This window comes from Macaca nemestrina, chromosome 15 (genome assembly GCF_043159975.1).
Source record: "Macaca nemestrina isolate mMacNem1 chromosome 15, mMacNem.hap1, whole genome shotgun sequence".
Lineage (NCBI taxonomy): Eukaryota > Metazoa > Chordata > Mammalia > Primates > Cercopithecidae > Macaca > Macaca nemestrina.
Genome location: NC_092139.1, coordinates 34063189 through 34080290, shown reverse-complemented (window position 1 = coordinate 34080290; position 17102 = coordinate 34063189). Strand labels below are relative to the sequence as shown.

Genomic DNA, 17102 nt, shown 5'->3' with positions numbered 1-17102 from the left:
AGACTTTTTATCTTGTGAGAGCCCTGGGCTTTGGTTTATGTGAGAACAAAATTCTAATTTTCAGGATCAACAAAGGCGTTCTGGGCTTCCTTGCTTGCTTGTATCTCTGGGTTTGCATTTTCTATTCCCTTTTGGCTATAATTACTTCTCTGTCTTATTTAAAATTGAGTGGGCCAGGCATGGTGACACATGCCTGTAGCCTCAGTTACTTGGGAGGCTGAGGTGGGAGGATTACTTGAGCCCAGGAATTCAAGGTGGCAGCGAGCTATGATTGTGCCACTTCACTCTAGCCTGGGCGACAAAGAACTGAATAGTGTTGGAAGTAGAGAAAGAAAAAGAAAAAGAATTCCAAAGCTTGTTAATTAATGATATTTTTTGTTTTAAGCACAAATGGTAAGTCGAGTAAACAGTCTCCAAATCAGATATAAAAAGGTTGCTGACCTGATGTGCTTTTTTTGCACATCAGTTGCTTGTTTAAACCTGATGCCATGTTGCATGTGGCATCCAATGATGCGTTTCTTATAGGAGATAAAAAAAAAAATGTGCCAGCCTTTGGTCATTTTAGGGTACAAAATTATAGGTCTTTAAAATTCCTAACTTGCTTTAAAGTGTTACGCTTTGCAATTTCTTATTTTAATGTTTTCCATCTGAATAATTCCTATGTATACTTTAAGCATAGTTTTTTTTTTTTCTTACAGTTTTTCCCCATTTTAGATACTCCATAAATATCGGTTGCATGAATGATGGGTTGGTGATGGTTTAAATACCTTTCAATGTCTGTAGACAACCATGAGTTAATTCTTTCAAGCACTGATCACTTGAGATTGTAATGGTCTGTTTTCTTTGTCTGAGGGCAGAGATACTTTCTCTTTATTCTCCAGGGCCGAGAGAAAGGATGCCTTCCTGGCAGTCAGGCACACATTTCCTGGTATATAGTAAACATTCAGTAAATGCTTACTACATGAGCATTCTGCTCTTGATTTGAAAGGAAGAGAGAAATTAAGGGTAAGTGTGGACGTTTGAAATAAGTAATTCAGGTAACATTAGCTACTTGTGCTTTTTTTTTATTCATTTGACTTTCTCATCAGTGCCACTTTTGTAAAGGGAATGGACAAGTTTGACTGAATTTTTCTCTTTGCTTCTATAGCAAGGTAGAAAAGTATACATATTTAAGCTCTTCCTGAGTTTCACAAGTCTTGTTTATCTCTTACCAGTTTATGTTGCCTGATTGCTTAGAATAAGAGTTCATTCTCTGCAGCAGTGCATAAAAGGTGTTTTCCTGTATAGCTGCTTTTCCTCTAAACAAGCAGTCCTAAATCATGCAGTCAGTGCAATCTAAGCACATTCCTCATTCTTTTTTTTTTTTTTTTTTTTTTTTTGAGACGGAGTCTCACTCTGTCGCCGGGGCTGGAGCGCAGTGGCCGGATCTCAGCTCACTGCAAGCTCCGCCTCCCGGGTTTACGCCATTCTCCTGCCTCAGCCTCCTGTGTAGCTGGGACTACAGGCGCCCGCCACCTCGCCCGGCTAGTTTTTTGTATTTTTTTAGTAGAGACGGGGTTTCACCGTGTTCGCCAGGATGGTCTCGATCTCCTGACCTCGTGATCCGCCCGTCTCGGCCTCCCAAAGTGCTGGGATTACAGGCTTGAGCCACAGCGCCCGGCCCCTCATTCTTTACTATAGAAATCTTTGTCCTGTCTGGATGATGATGAGATCTTGTTCATTTGCTATGGTTCATTTAGGGATGAGAGAGAGATTTTTTTTTTTTTCCTTTTAAGATGGAGACTGGTAAACATTAGGGTTAAAAAGAACTAATTGTATTACAGTTCAAAAATTGACTTAAAGTTCTAGAATGATCTTTTCCATTTCTAATACTAGGAAATTCATCAATAAAAATACATTAGCAGAAATGACTGCTAATAATTTTCTGGTATTGGACTGTTACTAAGCCTCTAGTTTTCTTTTTAGTTGCCAGATTGAAAAATAACAACTGAACATAAGAGATTAAAAGGAGGGGCTAGCTAAGGGCAAGAGGAGTTTTTATTGAAATTAATTTGCTGTATTCAGTGTATATCAGTAAACTTATTATTTTGGCAATAGACAATTTTTCCTTATGGTTTAATGACATTTTCTTTTTATTTACTTATACTTTATTAAAGAATAAGTCATGCAGACCCGTGCAGTTGGCTTTGATGTGGTCTGACTTCAGTAGGGAAAAATTCATTGACGTGGTGCTTTTCTCATAACTGATTAATTGGCTTCTGTTAGGCTAAACATTGAGCATACACGACTTAGCCATGTCTTCAAAGTCATTCTGACGGCGTTAAGGTAGATGTAGTGGTCTGAAATAGTTAGCCACTAAAGTTATACCTCCTTTTATGCAATTACATGGGAACAGTAAGCACTAAGTAAGACAATTTAAAATGGAACTTAATAAGAAAGGCAGTGCATTTTCTGTTAGATTGCCTTAAGATATACTAGTATTATGAACAGTGGAGAGGAGAATCGATCTTCCAAATATCTGGGACTCAGGCACTTTTTCCATTTTCCAAATAAGCTGCTATAAAAATTGCTAAAATCAAGTTTCTTCAATATCCTCTTAATTTGAATTATCGAGGGGAAAAAGACAAATCCTAGTTGTAGTCCTGTTATTTAATAGAAGCTGTAGTACTGGGAAAGAGCGAGGGAAGGGAACAATTAGTCAAGAACCTTTGACTTGGTTTTCCAGTTCTCCTAGTTGTGTACCAAATTACCTGAAGTATTTAGGAACACCCTATACTTTGGATGCAACTTGATTTTCATTTCATTTTTAAAAAATAAGCCAAGATTAATTTGATCACCAAATAGTGTTTACTGAATGTGCTACAAAATGCAAAGCCTTAGGCTAGGTACTGTAAATTAAAAAGGTAAATTAAACATGGTTCTTAACTTTGTAGAACTTAGGGTCCAATTGAGAAATTAAGATGTGAAGACTGGTGTGTATGTGAATGTGCAGTAGAAAGTGATTATGTTCTGTAGGAGTGAGAAAACTTGGAGGCAACTCACTGTCTTTGAATACCAACTGTAACTGTATTGGATATTCTTGGTCAAGCTACTGAACTTAGGCTCTTCTTATTTGTAGATTAGAGAAACTAATGCTTGCCTCATAGAGTGGTTGGGAGAATTAGATACTTAAAGCTGAGAAACTGTTTTAGCTCCAGGCTTGTAATATCTAACTGCCTATTCAGAATCTTCGTTTGAATGATTCAAAGCCATTTTAACCTTAAGTCCAAAACCTATCTTGTGCACTCTTTTATCTCCGTGAATGGCACCAACAATCTGTCAAGCAAGAAATCCAAGAGTCACCTCCCACTTAATACAACATTTTCCAGTTGACTCAGAGCTATTGATTTTACACCATAAATTTTGTTTCTCATATTAGTCCACTGATCTCCACTGCCACCACCTTAGGTCATCATTTCTCACATGTGCTACTGTAACAGCCTTCTGTCTCCCTAAGTCCTGTTCCCCCACTCAGCCAGAGTAAAAATTTTAAAAACAATATGTATGGGTCACTTTTCTGCTTAAAACTTTTCAACGAATTTCTATTACCCTTAGTCCATAGGTAAAATCTATTTTTTAATTTTTTTATTATTATACTTTAAGTTCTACGGTACATGTGCACAATGTACAGGTTTGTTACATATGTATGCATGTGCCATGTTGGTGTGCTGCACCCATTAACTCGTCATTTACATTAGGCATATCTCCAAATGCTATCCCTCCCCCCACCCCCTATCCTACAACAGGCCCTGGTGTGTGATGTTCCCCTTCCTGTGTCCAAGTGATCTCATTGTTCAATTCCCACCTATGAGTGAGAGCATGCGGTGTTTGGTTTTCTGTCCTTGCGATAGTTTGCTGAGAATGATGGTTTCCAGCTTCATCCATGTCCCTACAAAGGACATGAACTCATTCTTTTTTATGGCTGCATAGTATTCCATGGTGTATATGTGCCACATTTTCTTAATCTAGTCTGTCATTGATGGGCATTTGGGTTGGTTCCAAGTCTTTGCTATTGTGAATAGTGCCACAGTAAACATAAGTGTGCATGTGTCTTTATAGCAGCATGATTTACAATCCTTTGGGTATATACCCAGTAATGGGATGGCTGGGTCAAATGGTATTTCTAGTTCTAGATCCTTGAGGAATCACCACATTGTCTTCCACAGTGGTTGAACTAGTTTACAGTCCCACCAACAGTGTAAAAGTGTTCCTATTTCTCCACATCCTCTCCAGCACCTGTTGTTTCCTGACTTTTTAATAATCACCATTGTAACTTGTGTGAGATGGTATCTCATTGTGGTTTTGATTTGCATTTCTCTGATGGCCAGTGATGATGAGCAGTTTTTCATGTATCTGTTGGCTGCATAAATGTCTTCTTTTGAGAAGTGTCTGTTCATGTCCTTTGCCCACTTTTTGATGGGGTTGTTTGATTTTTTTCTTGTAAATTTGTTTAGGTTCTTTGTAGATTCTGGATATTAGCACTTTGTCAGATGGTAGGTTGCAAAAATATTCTCCCATTCTGTAGGTTTCCCGTTCACTCTGATGGTAGTTTCTTTTGCTGTGCAGAAGCTCTTTAGTTTAATTAGATCCCATTTGTCAATTTTGGCTTTTGTTGCCATTGGTTTTGGTGTTTTAGACATGAAGTCCTTGCCTGTGCGTATGTCCTGAAGCCCGTGCGTATGTCCTGAATGGTATTGCCTAGGTTTTCTTCTGGGATTTGTATGGTTTTAGGTCTGACATTTAAGTCTTTAATCCATCTTGAATTAATTTTTGTATAAGGTGTAAGGAAGGGATCCAATTTCAGCTTTCTACATATGGCTAGCCAGTTTTCCCAACACCATTTATTAAATAGGGAATCCTTTCCCCATTTCTTGTTTTTGTCAGGTTTGTCAAAGATCAGATGGTTGTAGATGTGTGGTATGATTTCTGAGGGCTCTCTTCTGTTCCATTGGTCTATATCTCTGTTTTGGTACCAGTACCATGCTGTTTCGGTTACTGTAGCTTTGTAGTATAGCTTGCAGTCAGGTAGCGTGATGCCTCCAGCTTTGTTCTTTTGGCTTAGCATTGTCTTGTCAATACGGGCTTTTTTTTGGTTCCATATGAACTTTAAAGTAGTTTTTTCCAGTTCTGTGAAGAAAGTCATTGGTGGCTTGATGGGGATGACATTGAATCTATAAATTGCATCCATAGGTAAAATCTTTAATGGCATACTTGTCTCACCCCTGTTCTGCCTTGTTCACTTATATTCCTAAGGCCTAGGACAGTACTTTTTCATAGTAGATGGTTATATATTTAAGGGGTAGACAAAATAAGGAATGTAGGGAAGAATCAAACCAAAAATTGAGAAATGTAGGCTGTGTGTTTTCTTCCTGTTGGGCTACATGTGAATATACATATGCATTTGCAGAGGTATAAGTGAAATACTATTTCTAAATAAGATAATGTTTATCTTGGTTGGGCACGGTGGCTCACACCTGTAATCTCAGCACTTTTGGGAGGCCAAGGCTGGTGGATCACTTGAGTCCAGGAGTTTGAGACCAGCCTGGGCATCATGATGAAACCTCGTCTCTACAAAAAATACGAATATTAGCTGGGCCTGATGGCCTACTGCTATAGTCCCAACTACTCGGGAGGCTGAGGTGCGAGGATTGCTGAAGCCCAGGAGGTCAGGTGGAGGTTTCAGTGAGCTGAGATTGCACCACTGCACTCCAGCCTGGGTGACAGAGCAAGACCCTATCTCCTGTCTCAAAAAAATAATAATGATAATATTTATCTTTGACCTATCTTTTCTGTGTTTTCACATCCCCTCTTGTTTTTTTTGTTGTTGTTTGTTTGTTTTTGAGACAGGATCTTTCTCTGTCACCCACATTGGAGTGCAGTGGCGAGATCATGGCTTACTGCAACCTTGACCTCCCAGGCTCAAGTGATCCTCTCACCTCAGCCTACCGAGTACCTGGGACCACAGCTGTACTCCACTACACCCAGCTCATTTTTATGTTATTGGTAGAGAGGAGGTCTCGCTATGTTGCCCAGGGTGGTCTCAGACTCCTGGGCTCAAGTGATCCTCCCAAAGTGCTGGGATTATAGGCATGAGCCACCACACTGGGCTCCACATCCCCTTTTTATCACCATCCCTTAACCCCAATCCCTTAGTACCCTTTTATCTATCTGAAGTTACAGAGTCATAGTTGAAGAACCCTCTGTTTTATTTTGCCATATAATTAATGAAGGCCAGCCATTTGAAATTCATGTGAATACCTTTCTTACTATAAGCAGATTATTTGGTATGTATGACAGTAAGGTGAAGCACCTCTTTAGGGGTACTGCAAAAACAGTTACCTTGTTGTCTTCCCAGTGGAGAATCAGGTCTACTAGTTCATAAATTAGGTCCCAGTTGATGATCCCCAAAGCTTCAAGGGTCATTCACACAAGTACTCGAGAATCTCAAGAGTTTCGTTGGTAATTAGTCTTTTTCTACTCCTCACAGAGGATGCCAGGGCCTTGAGACAGCAGAAGACGACTGGGTGATAAGAATGTACATGGACTAGTAATAGGAGTTGGCTATTCTCCATATGTCAGATGATTTCCAGGGAGAAATTAGGACTCATTTTTTAATGTCATGTCTCCTTGTGAGTTAGCCCTCAGGGGTTAACTCAGGAGCTGGGAGTTAACCACAGCTACTATAATTTTTGTATTTTAAAGAATGAAGATTCCAGCCTGTAAAGATAGGTTTCTGCTTATTAGCTTTCACTAAGGAACTAGGGGATAGTAATTACTTCATACAAATTTACTTGCATTTGGTGTTTCTAAGCCCTTTCTGGAAGATCATCTCACTTCATTTTCCCTTCAGTCTGCAAGCACAGTTAAGTTTTATAAGTGATGAACCAAAGCTGGGAAAAAGCCCAACAGAGAGATCACTTTTTAAGCTATAGGAAGAGGGGTTTTAGATCCTCTGATGAAGGCTGTCTTACAAGTATAAAATGTTAACCGGAAGAGTGAAGTGTAGGCCGGGCGCGGTGGCTCAAGCCTGTAATCCCAGCACTTTTGGGAGGCCGAGACGGGCGGATCACGAGGTCAGGAGATCAAGACCATCCTGGCGAACACGGTGAAACCCCGTCTCTACTAAAAATACAAAAAATTAGCCGGGCGCGGTGGCGGGCGCCTGTAGTCCCAGCTACTCAGAGGCTGAGGCAGGAGAATGGCGTGAACCCGGGAGGCGGAGCTTGCAGTGAGCCAAGATCGCGCCACTGCACTCCAACCTGGGAGACACAGCGAGACTCCGTCTCAAAAAAAAAAAAAAAAAAAAAAAGAGTGAAGTGTAAAGGTATGTAGAGACTAAAGAGAAAGATACTGTTTCAGTCAGAGGAGAGGCTGAGAATTTAAAAGTTTAGTATATTAAAAGTCATAAATTTCTGGGGATAGTATTTCTGTTGGGTTCATGCTGTTGTTTATACTATTTTGGCCATATTCACACCCACAGCTTTATTTACTGTTTTCCTAGTATCTTTCATTGCTGTCAGTGCAGGCATAGTAGTCACAGAAAGTCATCCAATCCTGCAACATAGGTGACCTTGTTTCTTTGGGAAGAAGAAAAAATATAAGAAAACATCTGTTTTTTTGCATGTTTGATGTGTTTGTGTGTGTGTGTGGTTACACTTTTAACTGATACTAAGTGAAGATAGATTAATGTCACCCAGGTTTTATAAAACCAAAGAAATAGAAATAATTTTAAAGACTTCTGGTACTTGAATGACTGTTGTTTTCTGGTCATTTAGTACATTTATGGAACCTCAGGAGGTTTGAGTTGAACAGAGGCAAGTTACAGGAGTTTTTTGGGTGGAAGAATTCATAAGTCAGCATGTGAATCTTTTGATCTCATGTATTTGGAGTGGAGTATCATTAATTGTGTTTGTCATGGTTAAGGAATACAGAATTAATCTCCATCCCAGTCTCTTGCTATTCTTCTGAAAGCCTTTAGCTGCTGACACCATGAGCATAATGAGGTATGTCTTCTGGCTTCTCTCTGGGTATGGTAGCTAAGTTACAGCTTAAATACAGCTTTGGAAAGATGAGCAGTTTGTAAGCAGCAAAGAAATAGTATAGATAACAAATGCATCGTCAACAAACAACTCAATCAAAAAATGGACAATGGCTTTGAATAGACTTTTCTCCAGAGCAAATATACAAATGGCCAATAAGCATGTGAAAAGATGCTCAACATCATTAATCATTAGGGAAATGCAAATTAAAATCACAGTCAATGAGATACGACTTCATACTCATTAGGAGGGCTGTTACTGGGGGGGAAAAAAAAAAGAAGAAGAAGAAAAACCAGAAATAGGCCAGGCACAGCCTGTTTTGAGAGCACTTTGGGAGGCCGAGGTGCAAGGATCCCTTGAGGGCCAGGAGTTCAAGACCAGCCTGGGCATAAGCAAGACCCCTGTCTCTATAAAAACAAGCAAAAAACAGAAAATAACAAATGTTAGTAAGGCTATAGAGAAGTTGTAGCTTTTGCCCTGTTCGTGGGAGTGTAAAATGATACAGTTGCTCTATAGGAGTGAGCCACGGTGCCCAGCTTGTTGCAACAATATGCTGGTTCCTCAAAAAATTAAACATAGAATTACTACATGGTTCAGCAATTCCACTTCTGGATATATACCTAAAAGATTTGAAAGCAAGGTCTCAGACAGATGTTTGTACACCTATGTCCATAGCAGCATTATTTACAATAGCCAAGCTGTGGAAGCAACAAGTGTCCATCAGCAGATAAATGGATAAGCAAAATGTAGTATGTGTGTGTGTGTGTGTGTGTGTATACATAAGACAAATATATACATATATACATATATATACAGTGCAATATCATTCAGCCTTTAAAAGGATTGGAATTCTAACACATGCTACAACATGGATCAACCTTGAAGACATTATGCTAAATTAAATAAAACAAAAGACAAATGTCTGATTCCACTTGTATGAGATTCCTAGAATAGCCAACTCAGACAGAAAATAGAATAGTGGTTGCGAAGAGTTAGAGGGAGGGAAAATTAGTGGATACGTAGTTTTAATTTGGGATAGTAAAAATTTGTAGAAATGGATGATCTGGTGATAATTGCACAAGAATGTGAATATACTTAATGCAACTGAACTTTATGTTTAAATATAGATAAAATAGTAGTTTTTATTTTTTTTTAGTTGGGGTCTGTCTCCTGTCACCCAGGCTGCAGTGCAGTAGTACAATCACAGTTCACTGTAGCCTCAACTTCCTGGGCTCCGGTGATTCTCCCACCTCAGCCTCCCAAGTAGCTGGGACTGCAGGCACACACCACCACACCTGGCTGATTTTTTGTATTTTCAGTAGAGACGGGGTTTTGCCATGTTGCCCAGACTGGGTGTGAACTCCTAGGTTCAAACGATCTACCCTCTTCAGCCTCCCATAGTGAGCCACTGTGCCTGGCCATAAAGTTTATGTTATGTATGTTTTACCACAATTTTAAAAAGTGTTTCAACAAGCTGGGCACAGTGCCTCACTCCTATAATCACAGCACTTTGGGAGGCTGCGTGGAAGCATCACTTGAACCCAGGAGTTTGAGACCAGCCTGAGCAACATAGGGAGACCCCATCTTTACAGAAAAAAAATTTTTTTTAATTACCCAGGTGTGGTAACCCACGCCTCTGGTCCCAACTACTTGGGAGGCGGAGGTGGGAGGATTGCTTGAGCCTGGGAGGTCAAGGCTGCGGTGAGCTGTTGATCAGACCACTGTACTCTAGCCTGGTCTACAGAGTGACACCTTGTTTCAAACAAAAAAGTTTCAACAAAAAGTAAATAGAAATCGTACAAAGGGCATCTCTATTCCCTTTACGCAAATTTACCTATTGTAATATTTTACCCAACTTGTTTTATCATTTGTGTGTGTGCGGTCATGTGTGCTCTATATATACACATGTAGACGTGTGGGCACACTTTTTTTCTAAATCATTTTAGGGTAGATTATATGCATCATGGCTGTTTACTTCTAATTCAGGAAAATTTCTTAAGAATAGACATATTCTTGCCGGGCGCGGTGGCTGAAGCCTGTAATCCCAGCACTTTGGGAGGCCAAGACAGGCGGATCACGAGGTCAGGAGATTGAGACCATCCTGGCTAACACGGTGAAACCCCGTCTCTACTAAAAAATACAAAAAAAACTAGCTGGGCGAGGTGGCGGGCACCTGTAGTCCCAGCTACTTGGGAGGCTGAGGCAGGAGAATGGCGTAAACCCGGGAGGTGGAACTTGCAGTAAGCTGAGATCCGGCCACTGCACTCCAGCCTGGGTGACTGAGCGGGACTCCGTCTCAAAAAAAAAAAAAAAGAATAGACATATTCTTGAGCTGCGCGCGGTGGCTCACGTCTATAATCTTAGCACTTTGAGAGGCCGAGGCGGGTGGATCACCTGAGGTCGGGAGTTTGAGACCAGCCTAACCAACATGGAGAAACCCTGTCTCTACTAAAAATACAAAATTAGCCGGGCGTGGTGACGCATGCCTGTAATCCCAGCTACTGGGGAGGCTGAGGCAGGAGAATCGCATGAACCCGGAAGGCGGCAGAGGTTGCAGTGAGCTGAGATCACGGCATTGTACTCCAGCGTGAGCAACAAGAGGGAAACTCCGTCTCAAAAAAGAAGAATAGATATATTATCTTAACTGCTGTGATTATGTACCAACTTCACAAATTTACATTGATACAATAATTTAATACCCTCTGAATTCCAGTTCTGTCAATATTGTTTTTTATAGCGTCCCCACTTCCACCTGCTGCAGTATGGAATACAGTCTAGAATAGAGTATTGCATTTATGCAGTGTCTCTTTAGCCTCCATTTGTCTTTTATGATATGGACATGTTTTAGGAGTAAGTACCTCTTTCCTGTTTTTAAATAGACACTTCCTCTTTTTCTGAATTGAAGTTATGGCTGAGTGCGGTGGCTCACACCTGTGATCTCAGCACTTTGGGAGGCTGAAGTGGGAGGATTGCTTGAGCCTAGGAGTTCAAGACCAGCCTGCACAACATGTTGAAACACGATCTCTACTGAAAATACAAAAAATTAGCTGAGGGTGGTGGCACATGCCTGTAGTCCCAGCTACCTGGGAGGCTGAGGTGGAAGAATCACCCAAGCCCAGGAAGTTGAGGCTTCAGTGAGCCATGATCACACCACTGCACTCCAGCCTGGGCAGTGGAATAAGACCCTGTCTTAAAATACATACATACATACACACATACAAATTGAAGTTATGCTGTCTCAGTCAGGAAACTGCATAAGTGTTGTATCCTTCTCAGTTATCACATTTGGAAACTCAATACAATTTCATCTAAGTGCATAATGAGGGGAATCAGCAAATGCTGTAGGAGATAGGGAAGACATCATTGGAAAGGAACCTGATTTGATAGCATATTTCTAACATTTTACTTATTTTCCACCAGTGTCAAATTTTGCATAGTTCAGCTAGTCTGTATTACTGTTTTATGCCAGTTTTTAAGCTCCTGTATTAAATATAAAGAGAACATTACTGATTTCTGTTTTTAAATTTAATGAAATCAAGTGTGTCTTTCAAATGGTGATCAAGTTTCTACTGATTATTACCATAAGGTTCCCCCAAAAGATTTGGATTGCTATAAGATGACATGGAACTTTGACATATGAGAACAAGTCTTTATTCTCTTCCTGGTTTCATCAAATATGAGTCAGACTGACAAGTTGTACTCTCAGCTTTGCCGCCATTCTAGAACCTTTTAGCTCCCCTACTTAAGTTACAGAAAGCTGCTGAAAGGAAAGTACTTTTCTTTCCAATACCTTTTGTAGAATATATAAATAGTGGTAATGCTGATGTATCTATCCTCAATGCCATTTTTCTCTTCCAGGCTGTCTTACAAAAATTATTCAAATTTTGCATGCATACGTAACAGGATACTTGGCAAAATATGATTAAAGCAAATATCAGTTTACTGTATTTCTTGGTATTTTTCTTCTCATAGGAAGCACTGGTTGACACAGTTGAGCTGTATTTATTGGCTATAAGTAGGAGAGCCAGAGGTATATTTCAAGCCGTTATTATTTGTAAGATTATTTCCTTCCCATATACCTTCTGCAAATGATTCCTTGGACTTTGTGCATTTTGTTTCTGCAGTTTGAAGAAAACAGGTCTGAAACAAGGTCTTACCCCCAGCTGCCTCTGAACACAGTGACTGCCAGATCTCCAAACATCAAGTCCAGCTTTGTCCGCCAACCTGTCTGACATGTCGGGACCCGTGCCAAGCAGGGCCAGAGTTTACACAGATGTTAATACACACAGACCTCGAGAATACTGGGATTACGAGTCACATGTGGTGGAATGGGGGTAATTGTTTTTGTTGACTTCATTATACTCACTCAAAGGGCTGAATCTTGTGGATCTGTTGAGTAGTTTTTGTCAGAAAACCTCCATGACTCTGTATGTGTATACCTCAAGATCAAAGCCCAATTTGTGTTTTCTTCTTTTGAGCTGAAAATTTGGTTTTGCAGTGAAGAAGCAGAGTTGCTTTGGCAAGTGAATTTTTAAATGGGCTTGCCATTTAAAAATCATTTTAGTTTCTTATCCTTTTCTCTGATTTATATGCAGTCATGCACCACATAACAACGTTTGAATTAATGACAGACCACATGTAGGACAGTACCATAAGATTATAAGAGAGCTGAAAAATTTCTGTGGCCTAATGATGTCATTGTAACATCAACAATGCATTCATTACCTTTTCTATGTTTAGATACACAAATACCATTGTGTTACAATTGCCTGTTTATTACGGTACACATTTGTATCCTAGGAGCCATAGGCTATACCCTGGGTATGTAGTATGCCATACCATGTAGGTTTGTGTAAACACTCTCATGTTTAACACATTTCTCAGAATGTCATTAAATAACTCATGACAGTATTCTATACAGGCACCTGGCAACAAAAAGTTACCTATCAGCTTGCTTATCAAGCTAAGGGCATTGCAGATCAGTGAGAGTCGATACTTGAGAGACTTTGAAAACACCAAAATCTTAAAGTATTTTGAGGTAGAGAATGTTGTTTCATGTTGATACAGGAGGATGAAACAGTTCTCCAAAAAGGTAACTTCTTTCTGATGAGAAGCAGAATTAAATTCTTAAACATTTGCCCTTATCCTGAGACTAGGCATGTCTTAACATGGAATTCAGCCCAAATTCTATCTTGAACAGTTGTAATCTGCCTGAGCAGCTGTGTTTGCCCTCCTAATTCTCTGTACAGACTCATTTGGATGTTTGCATTTCCTGTCCCAGTGTGGTAGACATTTAATTGGTCAGATCATACTTGTGTGATAAAAGCATTTTGATATTCAAGTGCAAAAGAAAGCAATTTGAAAACCAAAGCTGCAGCTCTTGTATGCTGTATTTTATATCTGACTGCATGTGATTTCCATAACCTATAAGTGGTTAGTGGATGCTTTCCTAAATTGTCATAGGGTGTATTTTTAATCTTGAGTATGTCATGATTTTTGTGTGTGTGTGTGTGTGTGGAGATGAGTCTTGCTCTGTCGCCCTGGCTGCAGTGCAGTGGCGTGATCTCAGCTCACTGCGACCTCCGCCTCCTGGGTTCACGCGATTCTCCCACCTCAGCCTCCGGAGTAGCTGGGATTACAGGCATCTGCCGCCCCACCCAGCTAACTTGAGTATGCCATGATTCTTAACAGTAAATACATTGCTTCTGAATACAGAGACACTGTATGCTGTAAAGACACCATTAAGTGCCAGTGTGGTTTACTACCAATAAATGTTGTTACTACTGATAATCTAACAGTTTTCCGTTTATGTCACAGGCTTTGGACTCTAGGTAACACTGTTTACTATAGGAATTTCAACTGCTATCTTCAAATTGAGTGCTTTGCACTTGGTTCTGCCTAAATGGCACTAAAGAGCCCTTTTGGGCTTTTGACATGGTACTGTTCGTTTGCTCGCATTTGTTTTGTATACCCTCCCATAGGAAGAGAACTCAGACAGAAAGAAGTAGGAGCTTTCTTCCCCTAGACCTGCCGTGATTATAATGTTGTCCATTGTTTTTAGTACCTTTTGTCTTTTCATTCACTTTCTTTTTAGCTACTTGAGGAAAATGAATGGTTGATATGGTTGATTTGGTTCATATTGGATACTTAGTAGCTCCAGCAGGAGTAGATAGAATTTATGCCTTAATGGAACTGTGTTTGTCATTCTTCAGAGCAAAGCCCTCTACATTGAAAGCAGGCAGGGGCAGGAGGAAAATGTTGGCATTTCCCTTATTCTACCTCTGATTATTACCTCTCATGTTGCTTATTGGTCACAGAATATGGGTGTAAGTAGAAGAGGGGACCACTGACTATAGTTTACAATCTATAGTGTGCTCTGTGAACTTGACTACACATGTACTATCCCCAGAGCTTGCCCTGGAGGGCAAATAGATTAAGCCTATACATTTGAAAGCCATTTACCTTCAAAGAGGCCTGTTAAAAATCAGCTGCTGCCAAAGTTAGCTAGATTGAAACAGTCTTGCAAAATGTTTTGAGTTCCTGCTAAGTGCCAACACTGGACCAAGCCCTAAGGGACAAGAATATATAAAAATTATTCTCTTGGGGAAAGCTGTCTCTTGTTGGAGACAAACATATTCAGAACAAACCTTAATACAAGCTAGCTCCATGTCATGTGCCAATAAAGATGTAAACAGTTTGGGATTTGAAAGAACAATTGAAAGGTGTAAGTTTTTCTAATTCTAGGATTTGGAACATGTATTTTTAAGTGGCCTAATTAAAAAAAATACAATGAAACCAATTTGGGAATTATTTGAAATACCTCTTATTTCTTTTACACCTGCTGGCAGTAGATTCCTGTAAGTTGAATTGATGCTTGATAATTTGACCATTTATAAGTCATTTTGTTTGTATCCACAGAAATCAAGATGACTACCAGCTGGTTCGAAAATTAGGCCGAGGTAAATACAGTGAAGTATTTGAAGCCATCAACATCACAAATAATGAAAAAGTTGTTGTTAAAATTCTCAAGGTGAGTACAAGAGATAATTTCAGAGGTATTTGGAATATAGATTTTTAAAAATAGTTGTGAAGATTGTGAAGACTTTTTTAAAACAGCATTTTAAAAGTTTTTGGTGCCAAAGCAAATAAATAAAATTTTGTTGTATACTGTGAACTCAATAGAACAAGTTCTGCTTATTTGACAGATCAGGAAACTGAAGCAAGAGAAGTGATTTGAGTTGACTTATATTGCTAGGTTGTGGCAGAGTAAGGGAGCAAAGGTACAGTCTCTTCTCTCCCAGTTCTTGCCTAATACTTATTTCCTATACTTTTCATTATATAATGAGGCTTTTATTTTCAATAAATAAATAATTGCCTCTACTTTGTAAGGATGAGGAGTCACAGGACTTAAGGGGGACAGACAGATGATATCAGTGCAGCTAGTCTGGTGTAATTGCCCATGCTTAGATGTGAGTGATAGGGACTGAAACAAACTGGGAAACACATGCCTCTTCAAAAGGAGTTAGCTGCTTCTCAGCTGAAGCTGATGATTGCCCTGCAGTAATGCAAGTCCATTGTTGCTTCATACTCTGTTTTGCAAAGAAAAGCCAGAAATTTATATTTGTATATGAATTCTCCTGACTTGTGTTGGCTCAAGATTTAAAAAGACAATGCACAGGCCAGATTTGGCCTCTGGGCTACCAATATACAACTTTTAATTTAGTTATAACTATGCTGTGCACTGTCTTATATTGGGAACTTAACATACAGTTCCTTACCACAGGAACTTTTTCATATTTGACACTGAAAAGTAGAAGTTTCCAAACTTTCTCAATTTATAACACTTATACTATCTTAGTAATTTTTCATGGTACTCGTAAGTCAAGAAATACCTCATCTGTGTATTAAGTAGCAAGGTCCAAATAACTAAGTTTTATTTATTTATTTTTTTTTTTATTTTTTGTTTTTGTTTTTGTTTTGAGACAGAGTCTCGCTCTGTCACCCGGGCTGGAGTGCAGTGGAGAGATCTCGGCTCACTGCAACCTCCGCCTCCTGGGTTCAAGCAATTCTCCTGCCTCAGCCTCCCGAGTAGTTGGGACTACAGGTGCACGCCAGCATGCCTGCCTAATTTTTGTATTTTTAGTAGAGATGGGGTTTCACCATATTGGTCAGGCTGGTCTGACACTCCTGACCTCAGGTGATCCGCCCCCCTCGGCCTCTCAGTGTGCCAGGATTACAGGCATGAGCCACTGCACCTGGCCGCTAAGTATTTCTATTTTAACAACTTGGTAGCCATTTTAAAAGTTACTCACATAAATAAAAAGAAAAATAATAATTTTATTCTTAGTAACTATAATTTATTACCATCGGGTTACGTAGACCTGTTACTGCATAGCTTTTCAAATGTTGTAATCGGATTGGACACCACCACCCTCATATCCTGTCATTGATTTTTGCGCAGTACTTGCTTTTTATCACAGCAACTACTGCAAACCCAACTTCACAAAAAATATGCGCCCTCACAAGGAATATAATACAATCTAATGTTGAAACTACAAACTACCTCAAGCTGGTAGTGCACCCAGTGTCTGACAGATGCAATGATTGTTTGGTGTGTTTTCCTCAAAAAATTAAAGTATTCCACAGTACTCCTGTGCATTGTTGGGGTGCCTCACATGCCATTTGAGAACCAAAGAGTTTAAGTATTTATATCTCTCTTGAAATATGTAGAAAGAGAACTAGGTTGGAAATCAAAACATTTGGGTGACTAGCCACAGTAGTCCTTTTAACCTAGGACATGTTTATCCATCTATTAAAAAGAATGTTGGCTGAGTGTAGTGGCATGTGCCTTTAGTCGCAGCTCGTCGAGGGCCTAAAGTGGGAGGATCACTTGAGCCTGGAAGTTGAAGGTTGCACTGATCTGTGATGAAACCCACTGCACTCCAGCCTGGGCGATGGGAGTGAGACCCTGTGTCGAAAAACAAAAAGGATTAAATACAAAATTGTGTGCATATATACATGCCT

At 39.8% G+C, this 17102-nt stretch overlaps 1 protein-coding gene across 4 annotated transcripts in view; it reads left to right on the top strand.

Annotated features, from left to right (window-relative positions):
* The window catches only part of LOC105496130 (casein kinase 2 alpha 1), a 64393-nt gene that overhangs the window by 26018 nt on the left and 21273 nt on the right, over positions 1-17102 (top strand). For 2 of the 4 annotated variants that reach the window (XM_011766249.2, XM_011766250.3), the window contains 2 exons: positions 12203-12412; positions 14997-15108. In XM_011766249.2, the coding sequence (XP_011764551.1) occupies positions 12312-12412; positions 14997-15108 (213 nt within the window). In that variant the 5' untranslated portion in view covers positions 12203-12311. The remainder of the gene's footprint in view (positions 1-12202; positions 12413-14996; positions 15109-17102) is intronic. The other 2 variants (XM_011766251.3, XM_011766252.3) reach the window with 1 other exon arrangement.